The following is a 17,700-nucleotide window of genomic DNA, read 5'->3' on the forward strand; positions in this document are numbered from 1 at the left end:
ATACAAAACATGTTCATTATATTTTTTTACACAAAATCATACTTAGATGATATTGATATAATGATATTTTACTCTGGTCAGTTCTGCCTATTTGAGCTTCATTAGGGCTTTCTGTCAAGCTACTGCAGTTTTACAACTGTACATCTTTGAACAGCAGAAGTGGAGCCTTCTGCACAACCAACAAGAATTCAGCAAGTGGTTTCTGGAAGGTAAATCTACAACAACTATGATGAACAAATGCATCAGAGCTCTGGTTGGGTTGCTAGGTAACAGACGGAACTCCACTGTGGTTGCTAGGTAACGGACGGAACTCAGCTGTGGTTGCTAGGTAACTGCACAGTGCCTGGTTTTTGAAATGGCTCACTTTCCAGACGCCAAAAACCATGAACATATTGCCATATTGTTTTTTTTGTGTGTGTTTTTTTTAATTGCTTTGTCTGTTTTTAGAAACAGTAAAAACTGAAATTAAAGTACAAAAACATGGAAAATGGGAATTTTGCATAATCCCATTTAAATAATCTACCAGTGGAATTAGTATTTCATATCAATAGTCAAGACTCTGAACAAGCTCCTTCATCTTGCTGAAAAGTTCTTTGTGAATCAGTTTTGTCTTATTTCAAGTGTACTAAGATATTTGCACAAGAAACTAGACTAATTGAAAATTAATTTAGTAAGATTTTGTGTTTTTTCAGTGTTGTTAAACATCCTGAAAAAGCGTAAAATCACCGTTGGGTTCCTCTGTGTTCATGCATGGGAACCGTTCCTCAGGCTTCCCCTGCAGGAACGTTGACAAAGAACACACGGCTCAGATGGATCACCAAAGTTATGCAGCTCGAGAACCGTGGAAGCGCGCACAGCTGTGAGCAGTTGCGTCCATTAACACCTTGTAGGGGAACATAAAAGCATCGGATTGCCATTTCTCCCCCAGTGAGGCAACGTCGGCCTTTTCACGGCTTCTTCTCGCCTTACTGCTGTGCAACACAATCTGCCGACAAAGCCCGGACTCGGAGGGGATATGTTCAGGTGTGGAGAATGTGAAGAAATCTCTCTGAAATTAACCTTTAAATGATTTGACATGTGTAGTGGCGATGGCTTTAACTCCACCGTGACATGGAGAATGAAAGAATTTGTGTTTGGGATGAAAGAAAAGCTCAGTGATTGGAAACGGGACAGGAAAAGAGAAGGTCAGAGGCATGTTACTGTATGTTAGCAGACTATAAAGGTGAGGAAACGTGTGTGTGTGTGTGTGTGTGTGTGTGTGTGTGTGTGTGTGTGTGTGTGTGTGTGTGTGTGTGGTTTACGTGTTTTTTCCTGCAGTGTTTATGGGTTTGTTTTTAAGTGTTTGTCCAACCTGCTCAACCAAATCAGATTCAACAGAAATAATCCACCATGGCTCCATTTCCACTACAAATGTGAGCAAAACTTTGTCAACAAATGTTGATAAAACGCAACTTCTCAATAATGGTGTTTCCATTAAATGAAAAATGCAATCAGAATCACACATGAATAAGTTTGTTCACACGCTAAGTGATTAAAAAACACACAGCGCCTCCTTAACCAACTACTTCCTGTCATCTTTGTCGTTTCTGCCAGTAGTAATTTCTGGTTGTTGATCATGTGACTCGTGTGATGTGAAAAAAATGTTTCCGTTCCAGGTTTGCAGGAGAAAAAACAAACTATTTCGATGTGGGCAAAACAAACAAACAAACAAAAAAAAAACACATCTCATCTTAGTGCCAAAACATTTTATCGAAAAATCAAACATGTTTGGAAATTGGCATGTTTCTGTTAAGCAAATTTATGTCAAATTGCAGAATGGAAAATCAGCTACTGTTACAAGTTCAATATTTCTTAAAAATATAAAATAAAAAAAGTTTCATGACGCAGCCTAAAATACTTCAGTAGGCATATTGTCCACAAATAAGTTGGAGTTTTGGTTCACAGAAGAAATCTGCAAATAGGTAAATCTATTGCATATCACTACATCATTAAGTCAGATTCATATCTGACTTAGGCAGAAAGTAGAAAACATTTATTTCTACGTATTTAATTACAAAAAATCTAGAACTGGAAAACTGGTATGGGATGGTCAGAGCTTTTAAAAAAAAATCCCTGATCAGTTCATTTCTAACATTATTGTTTTAAACACGATTTATAATTCATATATAACATTACAAACACTGCAAAAATACAAAACCTTACCAAGTATTTTTGTCTTGTTTCTTGTGCAGATATCTTGAAATAAGAAAGTTAGTTACAAGTAAGTCTTCAGCAAGATATAGGAGTTTGTTTTATTACTGATGCAAAAGTACGATTATTTCATTTAAAACGTGGGAACAATGTCTTGTTATAAGTGAAATGATCCGGCAGTAGAACTAGAACTCGGTTGCTAGGTGACGACTGGGCTTGACTGGTGTTGCTAGGTAACGGCGCCAGTGGAACTAGAACTTTTTCACTTATTTTAAGGAATTATTTACTTAAAATAAGACACTATATTTTGCTAAACCAGAAGTGAAACATACGTTTGTTTTGTCTTATTTCAGATGTACCTGTTTGCACTAAAAACTAAACCAAAAATACTTGGTAAGATTTTGTATTTTTGTAGTGAATTATTTCTAATTTTTCTGGATTTTTGTTTTTCATTCACTTAGTGAATGAAAAACTTAAGTTTTTTTATTAAAAGAAATTGATTTAGAAAAAAGTATTTTGCCTGATTTTGTTGTTTTTATGAATTATTGTCATTTTGGTCCTTAAAATCCTAAAATTTCCATTTAGTTTATATTTTGATCCGTCTGATGATGTAATTTTGGAAAGATTTTATGTTTTTGAGGTGAAGTCACATCTTATCCTTCCATGTTTGAAACAAAGTCAGTAAAAACATAAACTTATAAGTTTTTACCCCATTACAAACCCAGTCAACGATAAACTTTGCACGGTTTCAAAGCGGTATCAGGTTTTGTCGTAGCAGAACCATAACAGAAAGAAGACGCTCTTTGGATGTGGAGGGAATCTGATGCTGCTGGAAACGCTGCAGATATTCTCTGATCCTCCAGAAACTGGCTCACGGCTCACAGTTCAGCTCAAAGACGCGTGAAGCTCGTTTCTCACGTTGTCGTGGAAATCCAACAACAAACAAGCTTCAGTCTTGGCTAAAGGAAAAGATGCTGAGACAAAAAGGGAGAGGACGCGCAGAGAGGAGGAAAATATTAGAGAAGAATATCCTTTCAGCACCTTGTCATTGAGCCGACGTTGCCAAATGGTAATTGTTGTGGGGGGAAACTTCCCTTCGTGTGACTTAGATATTTATCTCCATTTTCTCTTTGTGGACATACTATCAGTTTATCTGCTGCATGTGAAAATCCCCAAATGTAAATGAGACAAGAAAAACACAACAGAACTTTTTATCTATTGTGACTTTGTTCATCTGTAATTGTTCCTTGCTTGTATTATTTTTAACATTTTAGTTTTTAAAATGCAAGAATTTCCTTCACACTTCTTATTTTTCTCAGTCTGATGTCGTCATTTCTAAATGTTAAATCAGATGTGATCAAACAGTTAAAACATTTACTTCTTTTTACTCTGGATTCATTTCTTGGGCGGCTACTTTGTACTTTTACGTGAGTAAAGACATGCTGCAGTGGTTTGAAGGTTTTCTGTACAAAAGAGGATAAGGGTCACTGAAAAAAAGAAAAACAAATTCTTGACTTTTTGTCTTTTGATCTTAAGATTAAAGTCAGAATTCTTAAAGTTTTTTTTTAGTGTCCCTAATCCTTTTCCATACGCTTCCGAACAAGAAAAGAGCTTAGTTAGATTTTTCTTATGAATCTAAGGAATAGTTGTTTTAATCTATTTTAACATGTGCCTGCTCTGAATAAAACCCCTCTCTCCTCTGCCTGGTGACAAATTGGCCCTCGAAGCCCACTCTCTACGCATAAATGCTAGCGCATTAGCGGAGCGCGCCACCTCTCCTTCCCCTCTCCGTATGTCAGGGATAAATCTAACCTCGTTTCTCGTCCAGGGTGAAACGCCAAAGCCAAGCCGGTGAGCACAGCCAATTGATTTTGGATGCCTGTGCAAAACCCAAATCCCACGGCTAAAATTGGTCGTTGAAAACTGGAGGGCTCATACCGCCACCTTCCCCCTCTGGGCCGGGCAGCCGTCCAGACGTGCTGCTGCCCCCCTCGGGCGCTCTCTCTGCCTGGCAAAACATGCTACGCTACAGTGTGTGAGTGTGTGTGTGTGTGTGTGTGTGTGTGTGTGTGGGCTGGGTTCCACCTGGCTGCTCCAGCCACCTGCTCAGGGCACCGAGGGAAACACCCGGTTAATTAGCTCCTCATTATAGCCAAACCAGACCAGAGAGCACACTAAAAACACACACACACACACACACACACACACACACACACACACTTTGAGGTGCTGTATCCACGACAGAACCAAGCGACTAAAGGCCCAGAAAGTGAATCTCGAACAGATGTAAACTCTTTGAGCGCTAATGAGCTGTAGACAACAAGCTGAGCCCAACAGATAAAAGACGCTAACGAGAAACTGTAAATCCGTGGGCTTCTGCCTCTCTGTAACGAGGCAGCTTCAGGTCCACTTTCGCCTGGGTTAGACACGTCTTTGACCACATTTCAGTCCCCCCACTTTGTGGTTAGCCTCAAACTGTGATATTAAGAGCAGTCTCTTTACAGCTCTCTTCAACCTACAGTCCCCCCTAATTCTCATAATTTCTCCTCTTTCGCTCCACTTTCCACACATATCAAATGCTGCAGTGAAAAGAACCAGAACTGGATGATTTTCAGACGAGTCAAACTCAAAATTATGATCTTTTTCAAAACACACATACTAAGTACTGCCAGGTAAAAAACACTGTTAATTGGTTCTATTCAGTATCAATAGGTTTATTTGATGGTCTGTTTGCACCGGTTCTGTTTAATCCACTTTAATCCGACTCCAGTCCGTTTGCCTAGAAAGTCCGGTTCGTTTGAGGAAGTGTGAATGCTAATCTGACTCTTTGTGGACCAAAGAAAAAACAAACTCTGACCCAGCTACATTCCTTGGTCTCAGTTTGGTTGAAGTGAACTCAAATGCATATGTGAACGCCAACTGTACCAAAGATCGATCCAAAAGCAGGAAGTAGACTACAACGCAGGGCATTGTGGGTAAATACAACTAAACAATGCACTAGACACTGACTGCCAGGTGTGAACAGACCCTGAGAGAAACCGTGTTTCCGTCAACTTGTGGATATTTTGAAGTATCACATTAAAAACAGTTGATGGAAACGGCAACATTTCAATTAACTTCCTCAGTTTGGCAAAAAAAAAAAAATAATCACTCTTGCTTGAGGTGATTTTAGGTTTTTCTGAAAAAGTGTTAATGCACTAAAATGGGAGATGGAAACACATTTGCCATTAAAGTTCTGATATCGCGAACATCCTATCGAATGGAGGGTTTGTGCCATACCAGAGGCACAGAATTTAGAAACCGCTCCAAAAAGAGAAATTGGACTATTTCACATCACAGGGCATTCTGGGTAAATACAACCAAACAAACGCACTATTCTAGCGCTAGTGGGAGAAATGGCTCATGGTCTTTAGCTAAAGACAAAAGAGAAATTCTACAGCACCTAAAAACTCCAGTTTTGTTTACAGTTTGTGAAGAAGAAAGTTGCACTCGGTGTCTTCTTCAGAGGTTTCCATGTAGCACCCCCACAGTCACATAAAGGCCATTACAAAGTCAGTCTTCTATCACCTGAATAACATTTCCAGGATTAAAGGACTAAAGTCTCAGTAAGATCTGGAGAAACTCATCCATTCGTTTATCTTTAGACGCATTGATTAATGAAACAGTCCTCACAAGTCTGGCTAAAAAACATAACAGATTTATAAACTATTATTTTACAGCTGTCTATCTCTGCTTTTTTGTAGCTTTTCTGCTCGTTTTCTCTTTCTGCATGGCGTCAAACAGGAAGAAACTTTAACTAGATTACCCTGGAGCGTTGCCAGGTTGGGGGCGTGCGTGAGTCGCGTCTTCGGCTCTGTTCTCCTTCACTGGTCCAGTTTGCTTCCTCACATCTAAACATTGTTATCTCCACTCTGCCACCAGTTTTTCCAGCCTGCAGGCTAAATCCTGCCGTCTGCGGAGGAAACTGCGTCTGCAGTCAGATTCTCACCGTGTATCAGTGTGAGCCGAGGGAAACTGGAGCTGTTCTATGTCTGACTTTACTGACGGCATATACAACTACAAGGACTTGGCTGGTTTGGGAAAACAAAGTGACAGATGGAATATACTGTTTAAGTTCATTAACTCTGCCAAAGATAACAGGAATAGTTGAGAATTTACTTGAAAGTTCACGTTTAAAAGGAGAAAAACACAAAAAAGCAGAAAGGGGTAAACAATATGTGGCCTGAATTTCCATCAAGTGAAACAGTGAGCAGTATTTTGTTTTTTTTTAATCTTATTATAACTATTATGGTTAGCAGAAAACAATTGTGTTTTTTCTTTAGTTATGGTTTACTGAAAAATAGGACCTCATCTTCATTAAGAAAAGGTTCTTTCTTCATAAAAATTACATTTTTACATTTCCAGATTTGTAGCCAGTTATTGAACTGAAATCTGTCAGAAACTGTTGGCGCCTCCACTAATCTGCTGACTCCTCATTTTTTGATTCAAGCCTTTTTTGCCAACTTGGAAAACATTTACTTCACTTATCTTCCCGTAAATTGTTTTTTTTCCAGATAAAGTTTGTGGTTTTATAAACTTTCAGTTGACTAAAGTTCATCATTTATGCTGAAGTTTATCGGCTGTTAAGAATTTCTCAGATAGCGAAGCGTTCATATTCATGCTCTTATTCTAAATTAAAACTTTTTCCTGGCCTTGTTACATAATCGTCGTAGTGTTGACAATAAGTAGTAAAGCACTGCGTCCAGGACTTTTTATATATGAGGCGCACATTAAAGATTTAGCCTGTTATTTTGACAACAGCTAAAACTGATGCTAGTCACTGTTAGCGCGCAGCGTTTTGCCCTCCAGCAGAGACGGGCCAGATCTTGTGCATGTGACGTCATACTCTTGCTGAAAATTGTAAATTAATGTTGTCTTATTTCATGTATACTAAGATATTTGCGCTGAAAACTAGACCAGGAATGCTTGGTAGGATTTGTGTTTTTTGCAGTGCATTTTTTGCTGCACACAGCTCTCTTCAAGTCTTGCATGAAAAAAAAATCTTCCAGCTCACCACTACGCACGACTTTGTGTTGCTCTGTCACATAAAACTCCAATAAAACGTGTTACAGTACGCAGCTGTAATTTTACATAACATAAAAAGGTTCGAGGTGTATGAATACTTTTGAAAGACGTATTTTATCCTAATAGTCTCCAGTTCTGGCTGCAACCAGAAAAACCAATGGGCAGCCAAAAAACACATTTTCTCATGCAATAAAGCAGAGGGAGTTTGCAACAGCATATAAATTATGTTACAAAAACACAAAGAACTCAGGAAAAAGTAGGTAAAATAAGTAGCAGGAGAGGAGAAACATCTCCTGGCAAACAGTCGCTCCTTGACAAAAGTCAGCCCAGAGAGGAGAGGCCGAACGGTGACGGGCACCTCGGGAGGTGATTACTACCATCTGTGAGGAAGAAGCAGCGTGGGCCAGAGAAAGCAGGGTGGGCACTGGTTCTGCAGCTTCCCCAGTTTGCTTTGGCACTGGGATGAAACACTGCAAGGCACAACTAGGCCACATGTGGCGTTCACACATGTATCGGCGCTCACAGGGCGCTTTAAAACCTCCGTGGCATTCAGTCTGTTACTCGACACTTCGCTGTCTTTAACAATCGTTTCGCCATGTTCCATTTCTTTCTGCAAGAAAAGCCTTTCTGGGTGGTTTCTCAAAAACAGGATCGCATCAATCCCCTTCGGGTTGGCCGCGGCCCAGAGCGAAACCCTGACAGCAAAGCTGCAGCGTAAACTAATCACACCGAACAAACTCCGGAGCTTTCTGCAGGCAGCCGGAGCTCAGGCACCTCCTGTCTAATGACCTCATCGTGTTGTTGCATTTTTTTCACCGCAAGCTAACTTTGTTTACTACAAAAACAATATTAAAGCAACATCCTGTGGCTTTTGTAACGTTTTTTAAAGAAATTTTAAAAACGGACAAAGATGCTTTAAATGGATAGTTCAGGATTTTTGAAGTGAGATTCTGTGAAAACCAAAAAAACAAGTTAACTTTTTTTGGCATCTTCAGTTTTCATAAATCCAGATTAGTTTGTCTCAGACTCAACATCCAGTCTAATTCACCTCTACTGTCCTAAACCTTCTCCTTTCTGAAAATAATCCTTGAAATATAAACTTGGTTATTAAACCTTTAAGTCACTTAGACCAGAGTTGATAATTTATTGGTCACAAGGGATCAAATTAAGTTTATCCAAGTTAATTTATCGTGTTTGTCAAGTTAAATAAAGGTAAATAATGTAAGTTTGACAAACTTCAGTTACTTATGACCAATTAGCACAAGTTTTTTTTAAGAGCTCTGCTTATTTATTTATTTTTTTCAGTGTAATTCCTTCCTGAAGTCCAGCTGATCTGAGCCCAACATGCACACTGGATGTAAATCTGAAACCTAACAGAGCCAATAGAAACAAGATTTTATCTAGGAAAGTAGCCTGTAGTACTGCTGGTGCAGGTTCATGTAAATATTGTTTGGTAGCCATTAGCAACCTAATGCTAATTTAATTCTGATCATCCTGAGTTTGATACTGTTCATTTAAAGAACTATACTTTTTACTCTACTGCACCATTTTTTAAGTTAAAAATAGCTCTGCTGGGGTTGCTAGGTAACGGGCTGGAGCTCTGCTGGGGTTGCTAGGTATCGTTGAAGTCCCTGCTGATTTGTGACTTTACATTTTGAACGTTTTTGAAATGATTTATTTTCACCAAAAAACATGAACTTATTGCCAAAACATCAACAGTTTTTTAAGCATTTAAGTTGTTTTTAGAAGCAGTAGAGACCAAAATTGAAGTATAAAAACATGCAAAATGTGAATTTTTGCATAATACGTGTTCCTTTTAAGGGAATATAGTAACTTTTTATTATATCACCACTAAATAAATCCAGAATTATTCCTTTAAGTCACATAAATAAAGATCATTGCTCTCTTAACCTCCAGCCATGATGTCATTGATCAGTTTTCTAAATATGTTTTACTCAAAACAACATGTAAATCCTATTCTTCTGCATGTAATGATTAAATATAATGCAGATAAAGATATTAATGTTCACGCTGGCCAAACCGTACCAGTTGAATGTGGTAGATTTCAGGATCCGCAGGTGTAAAAAGCCCGTTGGCCGAGCTGCTGGATGACTGGGCCTGACCTCTGCCTGCCCTTGAGACGGTGAGGGGGGAGGCTATTTTGGAAGTCTAATCAGCAGGAATAACCATCTGCCGCCTGCCAGTGAGGTTATTGAGGAGAGAGATTTACCAAAGTGAGCATAATAAAGGGGGAGTTTGTACTTCAGAGGTTTTTCCAGCTCAGTTAACTTCATCTGTGCCATGTTCTGAGCAACTGCTCCTGGCCGCCGCTTCGCTTGTGACACGCGAGTCCAGCTGCTGGATCACAACGTTTCCCTTTCGAGCTGCTGCTACTTCAACATATCGCTCTCCACAAACAGGGGCGGCGCCACCAGAGCCACAGAACCCAAAAAGCCTCAGCTCACCCGTAACGTAAAGCATCTGTATTCCTGTGGTGTGAAAGGTTGAGCCTGACTGTCGTAGTTGTGTTGCAGGCATGATGCAATAGCAGAAATATTATATATGTGATGTATGGAGGGAAAATAGGGATTAAATACGACAACGGTTGAGTTTGGTGCTTTGCAAGTTTTGGCCAAAATCACCAAACTGAAAGTATTCACTCAAAAAATCATTAAATTTCAAAGGCAAAAATGTGATTATTGTGATTTTATCTTTGTTGTACCTGCTCTGCATCTACAAACTGCATTTAATTAAACAATGTGAATAATTTATAGGTCCAAATCATAAAAACAGCTTCACAAAACTAACTTATAAGTAACTTCTTAGCTACATATAGGAGCTTGTTTTAAGTCAATAATTTATTAATATTGATTTTTAAAAGTTTTAGTTTTAGTGGCAGATATTTTTCCATGTTATAAATTAAATGTCAGTGGGATTATTTAGTTTAAAAAGCTCAGCAGAGCTCGGACAACAATTCTCTGATTGGTTCATCGCTGCCAGCGTAGTACTGTACGCTTTACGGGACAGGTTTGGAATTCACTGCACACATAAGGCGCACTGCTGATTTTTAAGAAAGTTTAAGGCTTTTCTGTGCGCCTTATAGTCCGGAAAATACGGTACTAACATAATCATCTCCTGACGTGTTGATCAAATTACCGACTTTGCCTGAATTCACAGCAGGTGATTTATGTCACTACGTCATGAACAGAGTTTCCCCTTCAAGTCTTAAAAACGTACAAAGACGAGATGCTAACCAGTTTTTTCCATACATGCTAGGCTACATGACGGTGCGGCACTGTCTCCATGGTAACCAACGGTTAGGCGGTAACTTCTCCATCTTTCTAATTACACCTACTTATTGTAGTGGTATAGAAATATACATAATTCTACACAAATAGTTTCCAGGTGAGAAGTTCCGGTTCTTGAGGTGGGCGTGGTGTATATCAGGAGCTGCTGCGTCCATTCAGGACGTGTCTCTTTGGTCTCCACTGTGGTTCGCGTCCTGTGGGCTCTGGCAGCGAAACTCAACAAATCGCCGGCTGGTGCATGATGCGCTGATATCCTGGTGGTTCTCTCTCCCTGCACTTTAGCTGATCTTGGTCAGAAAATCTAAATTGAAGTGTGATCGTAGGTAAAACTGCGCTGCGCTCCTTCTCTTCCTGCGAGTGTTTGTGGATCGGCAGGTAAGAAATTGACGCTCATCTAAGCTCCAGTTTGTTCCAGTTTTATTTAAAATGGTGACTAATTTTCAGGGTCCCCCTCAGTTGGGCCGTTGCTGCTCTGCTCTGTCTGCATTAGTCTCCGGATCTGTTTGCTTTCATCTCCCGGATTTCTGCACCTTCGTTTTAAAGTCGGACTGCGGCCTCATCCTCCTCCATTGAAGCGAGTTTGGGGCATCGGAGCCCATCCCACCTCCTGCTGATCTACAAGATTCTTTCATTCGGTTTAAGATTGTTATATTGGTTAACTGCTTTTGTTTTGCAGTTGCAGAGGTCCGGTGACGGTGTCTTCCTCTTCTGCGTTTTGTGATTCTTGATTTTGGGTTTTCTCACTGTCTGGTGTTAAAGGTTTTTTTTTTTTTGTGGTTTGGTGGATGCCGTCCCCATAGCGCCCCCTCCGGCCGGTAACTGCACTTCCTTTGTTTTCCCTTTTTCATTCTTAAACTGGTTTTAAAAAAACATAAAAAAAAAAAGAATTTAATAAATGGTTTTTGTAAACTTTAATCTCGGATGTTTCAATCCTTCGCATAACCGAACCTGTGTGCCTTAAACAAAAGGTCACATTCCCAGGGTGGCGCTGTTGAGCAATCTATTAACTAAAATCGAGTGTCGTCACATTATGAAGTATATGAACGTTACTTTTCTTGTAAAAAGTTTTCGCTGTAAATCCGTGCTCACACCGAAGCTGACAGTCATCACGACTGACGGCTGCTCTCGTATCTTTCTCTGTTAAAAGTTCTAAAGTAAAATGACACGTTTGGTTTCTGTCCTTGTCTGTTTATGCAGCATCCTACGGCCATTTTAAAGTAAAATCAACTAAACAGAAGCGACATTAGGCTGCCAGATGTCCGTTTTCTGAGCACACTGGTGGTTTTGATGACCGTCATGGCGGAGCGGCAGAGTCCTGACGTCACGTACGTCACGTGCTGGCAGACTCTATTAGGCGTGACGTAGTGCCCCGGATCTTTAAATCAACATAAAGTATTTGCATTATAACTTCAGCCATGCCAACAGAGAAGCCAGAAGCCGAATTGCTCTGATCATCCGTTTCCTCATCCTGTCCTGCGGTTCAGGCGCAGCGGAGATGAATCACGGCTTTTTCCTCCGCGGCTCCTTCAACGCAAACACGCCGCCGTACGGCTTCCACCGCTCCGGGAGGGGTTGGTAAACCTGCGTCTTCAGGGACGATTCATGGCGATGAAGGCGGCACATAGGTGTGTGTGGAGAGTGTGTGTGTGGGTGGACAGAGTGGTGTGTGTGTGTGAGTGAGCTCGCCAAGACAGCAGACGGTTATCTTGGTGCAAGGCTTGTCAAACATTGAGGAAAACTGAAGAATCACACAAACCAGTCGGTGGAAGTTTTTTTGTTTGGGGTAAAAATTTAAGAGACGACTCATTAGGGCACATGTGTCAAACCCGAGGCCCGCGGGCCACATCTGGCCCGCCAAAGCTATTTATGTGGCCCTCAAGGCTCCAGAGGGCCACATAAAGTATTTTTATCTGATGTCTGGTGCTAATGTCTTAGTTCACTCAAACTAAGACAAAACTAACTTACAAATAACTTTTCAGCAGGATTTTGGCGTTTGTCTTAAATCAATATTGGTTTAAAAATACTAATTCCACTGGCAGATTATTTCACTTAGAACCTGGGAAAATGTCTCATTATTGGTGAAATAAACAACCAGAGGACCTGACATGCTTTTATCACTGCTTACAAAATTATCAATTTAAAACGAACTCATATTTTGGTGAAAAGTTCCTTGTAAGTTTTTGTTTCAACTGTACTAAGATATTTACGCCAAAAATACTTGGTAAGGTTTTGTGTTTTTGCAGTGAAATCCCTTAATATTGATACATTTCTAGATTGTCTCCTATGTTATAAATCCTATTTTTCCATGTTATAATTTAATCTGCCAGTGAAACTGTAACTTTTTCATCAATATTGAGGAATTATTGGCCTAAAACAAGCTTCTGTTGCTGAAAATGTCCTGTAAGTTAGTTTTGTCTCAGTTCAAGTGAAGAAACCAAACCAAAAATACTCTAAGATTTAATGTTTTGCAGTGTAACTTGACTGATTGAATCTAAGGCAGCAGAAGTAAGAAATACTGCCACCTGGAGGTGGGAGTTGGCATCACTTCAGCCCAATATTTTTGACACTTTTTGCAATAAACTCACAATTTTGCACTAGTACAAAAAATTCTGGGATTTATTGATTTTGCGTAAATTTCTGCCAGACTCTGGAGGGACTGATTGATGTAATTTTGCGTCTGGAGCCCAGAGGGCCACATAAAACGCTACGGCGTACCAGATTTGGCCCCTGGGCCTTGAGTTTGACACCTGTGCTCTGGTCCAGCACTTCAGGAAGGCATGAAACAGAAAAACAAAGACAGACGTTCTCAACAGTTACCCTGAACCTCTGCAGACGAAGTGGGAGTAACGTCCTGCCATGTTTAAATGCATGAGCAGGTATAGCGTGCAACCAGCGAGCGGGCCTGAACCGCCCTGCCCGAGCAGCAGGATGAGGTCATCGGAGCTGGCCAGCAGAAACCTGCTGGTTCTGTCCAGAGGCTCTGGATCGAAGTGACAGATCAATCCCACAGCAAAGAGATTTACGGGAAGCAGGTACAACACTTCGCAAGCAGCCACGGGACATTTGAAGGAGGGCGTGTGGAAAAGCGTGAGCGAGGGCCCACTGAGGGATTGACAGGATATTGTTGAAGAAAGGCCTGTGAGTGTGTTTGCATCCGTCTGCATTGAGTAAATGGAGGCTTAAAGTCCCGCCTGAAGCCAAGCTGAGGTTGGCGCTGGAGGCTCAGAGTAGCTGGTGAGGAAAGGATGGATTTGTTGGCCTTACTGCTCTGGCTCTGTCACTCCTGGTCCCTTTAAACAAATCTGGCACCGTTCGGTGCTAAATATGACCTCAGGCCAGCTCACCGGGTAATTACAACATGTTAGAAAAATACACACTGTTTCTTTTCCTCCCTCTGGCTGTAATTTCATTTCGGTGAGCAAAGGTTAAAGTGGGGACAGCGGTTTCTAATACGGTTTTATTTTCCTATGCTAACAAATTCCTATGACAAGCAAAGCTGGCTCAGCCTGAGTCTATTTATGCTACCAGAACAAACACAAGGCTGAAGCCAGTGCACTGATAAAACTTCATCTTTAATCAAATGCAATATAATCAGCGCAGAAACGTTCCTGCTCGACACGCTGGGAGTTTTTCTTGGTCGGGTTTCATAAAGCGACAGGATGACTTGCACAGAAAGCAGCCAAATGACATTCTTGGATGGCCTGGCCCTGCAGAGCGCCAGTGGCTCCAGATCCTGTCATCCTGTGTTTAGACTTGCTAGCAGTAAAGAGTTTTTCACCCTTCACAAAACAAACTAGTAAAGTACAAACCTTGCATTTTGAATTAAATGCAAAGAGCAAAATGTGGAAGTAGACTCTGTTATTAAATTAAGTTTCCAGTCCATTTTGTTCACCTTCCCAGAACCTTAAGATGAATTTATGGCTCATATTTCTACAGTTATCAGGAGTTAAACATTGATAGCAAGGATTTAAATGTTTACCTGGATAAAAACCAGCTGATCTATAAAACAGAATATTATTGCAGTGTATGTTTCCTCCTCAAACCTTCACACTTCTGGATTTATTTCACATATTTACACACAAAAGCCATGGAAAATCTCTGATGTCGAACAAGAGAAAATATGACCATCTGTCAACGACTACAGGAAAATAAAGACATCAAAACGGTCAAATATCTGCAAGAAAAGTATAAAATATAAGAGGTGAGCTTCAAGTTTAATATCTTAGTTTAAGTTTTGTAAATTTAAACATTTAATTATAGAAATAACATAATTTTACCACTTCGGTAATCACACTTTGATTCAGAAACTAATTTTTCTGTTCAAGCCGAGTAGAAATTATGTGACTGGAAAGAGGAAAAGAGTTTAAATGACTAGAATATTTATTTAAAAGAAATCTATAAGTTTCTGTTGTGTGTTAAATATATGAGATTTTAAACAAAAGTAGGTTTTGTATCAAATTAAACTTAAGACCATTATTAGGTTGGCTTAATAAAAATTATGAAAGAATCAAAATATTTACGATGGCCGACTGGACATAACACTAAACAACTTTTAAAATCAAAATTTGAGCATTTTGAGTCGATTCACGATTCCCAGAACTACAAACTGTGATTCTTTATACCAAAGGTGTCAAACTGGAGGCCCGGGGGCCAAATCTGGCCCGCCGTAGCTTTTTATGTGGCCCTTTGGACTCCAGATTACATCGACAAGTCTCCAGTTTTTCACACAAAATCAACAGATCCCCACATTTTCTGTTTGATTTTTGCTGCAATTTTTTCCTCAAAATTGGTCAAAAACATTGAGTTTGATTGTTGCCTCAGGATCACGTGATGTCAAGTTATAGTCTGTGATCGATACGAGTAGCAAAACGTTTAACGTCGTACATTAGCGCAAAATTTCTTACAAATATTCTAAATTAGTTCCACAAAATCTGGAATTTTGATTGCAAAAAATACAAAAACAATCACAAAATCCTGGAGGGACTGATCAGCGATTATTTCATTTAAGAAACACTTATTGATATTTTAACAGCTTAATGGGTTTTATCAATACAATCTGGCACACCGGCCCTTTAAGAACATTCAGATTTTTCATTTGGCCCAAAAATGAGTTTGACCCTCCTGCTCTATAGAGTAAATGTTTTTTCTGCACCTCTGTCCACCACTTCCATAAATATTTACAGGATTTAACAAGTGCAGCACAGACGGCGTTGCCTACTAATGAAGAAAAGCAGAGGGACTTACGCAGACACTCGTTGGCCTCTCGAGCGTTGGCTCTCTGCCACGGCCGGTCGTAGTGAAAGGGTTTGCACCGGTCGCATTCAGGCCCCTCTGTGTTGTGTTTGCAGTCACACACCAGCTTCCCCTCCTTGTCTTTCAGGCATCGCGAGGCGTGCCCGTTGCATTTGCACCTTCCGCCGACCTGGAAGTCTCCCACTGCATAGAAGTAGGTTGGTAACGTTGACGTTACCGCCATCGGGTCGTCGTCCCTTCCTCCAACGCTGCTTCCAGAGCCCAGCGCTAGCTCTCTGGGGAGCTGGGGCCGACTGAAGACGACACGAATATCAGTGACTGTGACCCAGTCCTGGAGGACGGGGCTGTTGTCGAAGTCTTTGCCGGAGGGGCGTCCGTCCAGAGTGCTGAAAGCGATAAGTCCTCCAGAGAGAGGGTACATCTCAGTGTGGCCGTCCGCGCACAGCGCCTCCTGCTCGTTCTGTTTGGTAATCGTTGCTTTGTTGGGCCTGTTGTACATGCGTCTGCACTGTGACGAGTAAAACTGATACGGCATCCAAGTCTTGCCATAGTCCATGCTTTTGTATATCGCCAGGGATTCGGGTCGGGGCGAGCAGAACTGCAGACTGACGTACGTGATCTCAAACTTCTTCCCCAAAGAGAGGGTGAGAGTCACGTTGTGGGGCGACGTGTTCAGATTCTCCGACTGCCAGCAGGTGAGGTTGTGGGCTGAGTTGAGGTCTGTAAGGTAGGAGGCCGGGTGGGCACGCCGGGGGTCGGCTGCATCGCAGATCTGACACGCGCGGACAGAGGGGCGATCGTCGCTGCGCTCAACGACACTGCAGGAGCGGGAAGGAGGCCGGCCGCAGACGCTGGACACGGTCACCTCCTTACCAAAGGCGGCATTGATAAACTCAGGGATGCACCGCCTTGCAGCTCCGGCCTCATCATAGCAAGGGTCCAAGGACGTCTGCTGTCCTGCAAAAGGGTTGGTGGCACTGTGAGTGGAGACTGAAGTTAGCAGGAAGAACAAGCCCAGCGGGCAGCTCAGGGGTTCCCTCATCCTGCTCAAAGGGCCGAGTTGACGCCTGCAGACTTTGGGCTGTGCAGAACGCTGAAAGGTGCGTCCGTGTGTTTCTGCGCTGTGAGTTTTTCACTCAGTGAAAGGAGAGTGTCTGAGCTCAGTGGCCCTTCACTCCAGTCCTTCCTGTAAGAGAGAAACAGGCAGAAAGGTCAGTGTCACAGGCAAACTTTACCATAACAGGACAGAAGCTGGAAAGTGACACATAAAACAAAGCTACGTCTTTAAACCCACATTAAGCTTGTCCTTATAAAGGAGCTTCAAATGAATCTCTAGTGCCAGAGTGAATGTTTTCGTTGACTAAAAGCTTGTCAAGGATCAGACAGTTAAATGAGGCCCCAAGTGAAAGGAAGTGACCATTTAAAGAGAGACATTAGAGGCTGCAAGTGACTGCATCTTGAATTTCAATGCCTCTCGCTCATTCATTTCTGCTATTCAGGTCAAAACTGCCCCCACCTTCTGGTCAGGCTTGAAAAGCACGGCAGAAGTCACCCGCATAATCCCCATGTGGGAGTGCAAAGCTGCGAACTGCGTGCGACTCGGGTCGAACCTCGGCTGAAAGGGAAAGTCTTGACAAAAGAGAAGAAGAGTGGCTTCCACAGCTCTGGACTGCAGCGTCGTCTCACAACGAGAAGTCTTAGTTAAAGCCAGTTTTCAAATTGAAACGTGAAGAAACAAAATGACTGGAGGAACTTTCTGAGGGGTAAAATATCTACGTGACAGAAGCTAAAATGAAAGTGAGTTTCTGAGCTTTCCTGGGTCAGCAGCCGGGATCATACAGACATGTTGGTTCTGTTTACGATTAAAAAGTTTTCCTCTTTTCCA

The 17,700-nt window shown here is 41.4% G+C and overlaps 1 protein-coding gene and 1 long non-coding RNA gene across 2 annotated transcripts in view; one reads left to right on the plus strand and one right to left on the minus strand.

The window, feature by feature from the left end:
• The window catches only part of ntn2 (netrin 2), a 68,613-nt gene that overhangs the window by 30,523 nt on the left and 20,390 nt on the right, over positions 1-17,700 (minus strand). The window contains exon 2 of the mRNA XM_015045851.1: positions 15,807-17,001. Within this exon, the coding sequence (XP_014901337.1) occupies positions 15,807-16,857 (1,051 nt within the window). The 5' untranslated portion in view covers positions 16,858-17,001. The remainder of the gene's footprint in view (positions 1-15,806; positions 17,002-17,700) is intronic.
• LOC106955589 (uncharacterized) overlaps positions 1-17,700 on the plus strand; it is a 31,561-nt gene that overhangs the window by 10,505 nt on the left and 3,356 nt on the right. The window lies entirely within an intron of this gene.

Source organism: Poecilia latipinna, unplaced genomic scaffold (genome assembly GCF_001443285.1).
Source record: "Poecilia latipinna isolate Pla-1442-1.1 unplaced genomic scaffold, P_latipinna-1.0 Scaffold751, whole genome shotgun sequence".
Taxonomy (NCBI): domain Eukaryota; kingdom Metazoa; phylum Chordata; class Actinopteri; order Cyprinodontiformes; family Poeciliidae; genus Poecilia; species Poecilia latipinna.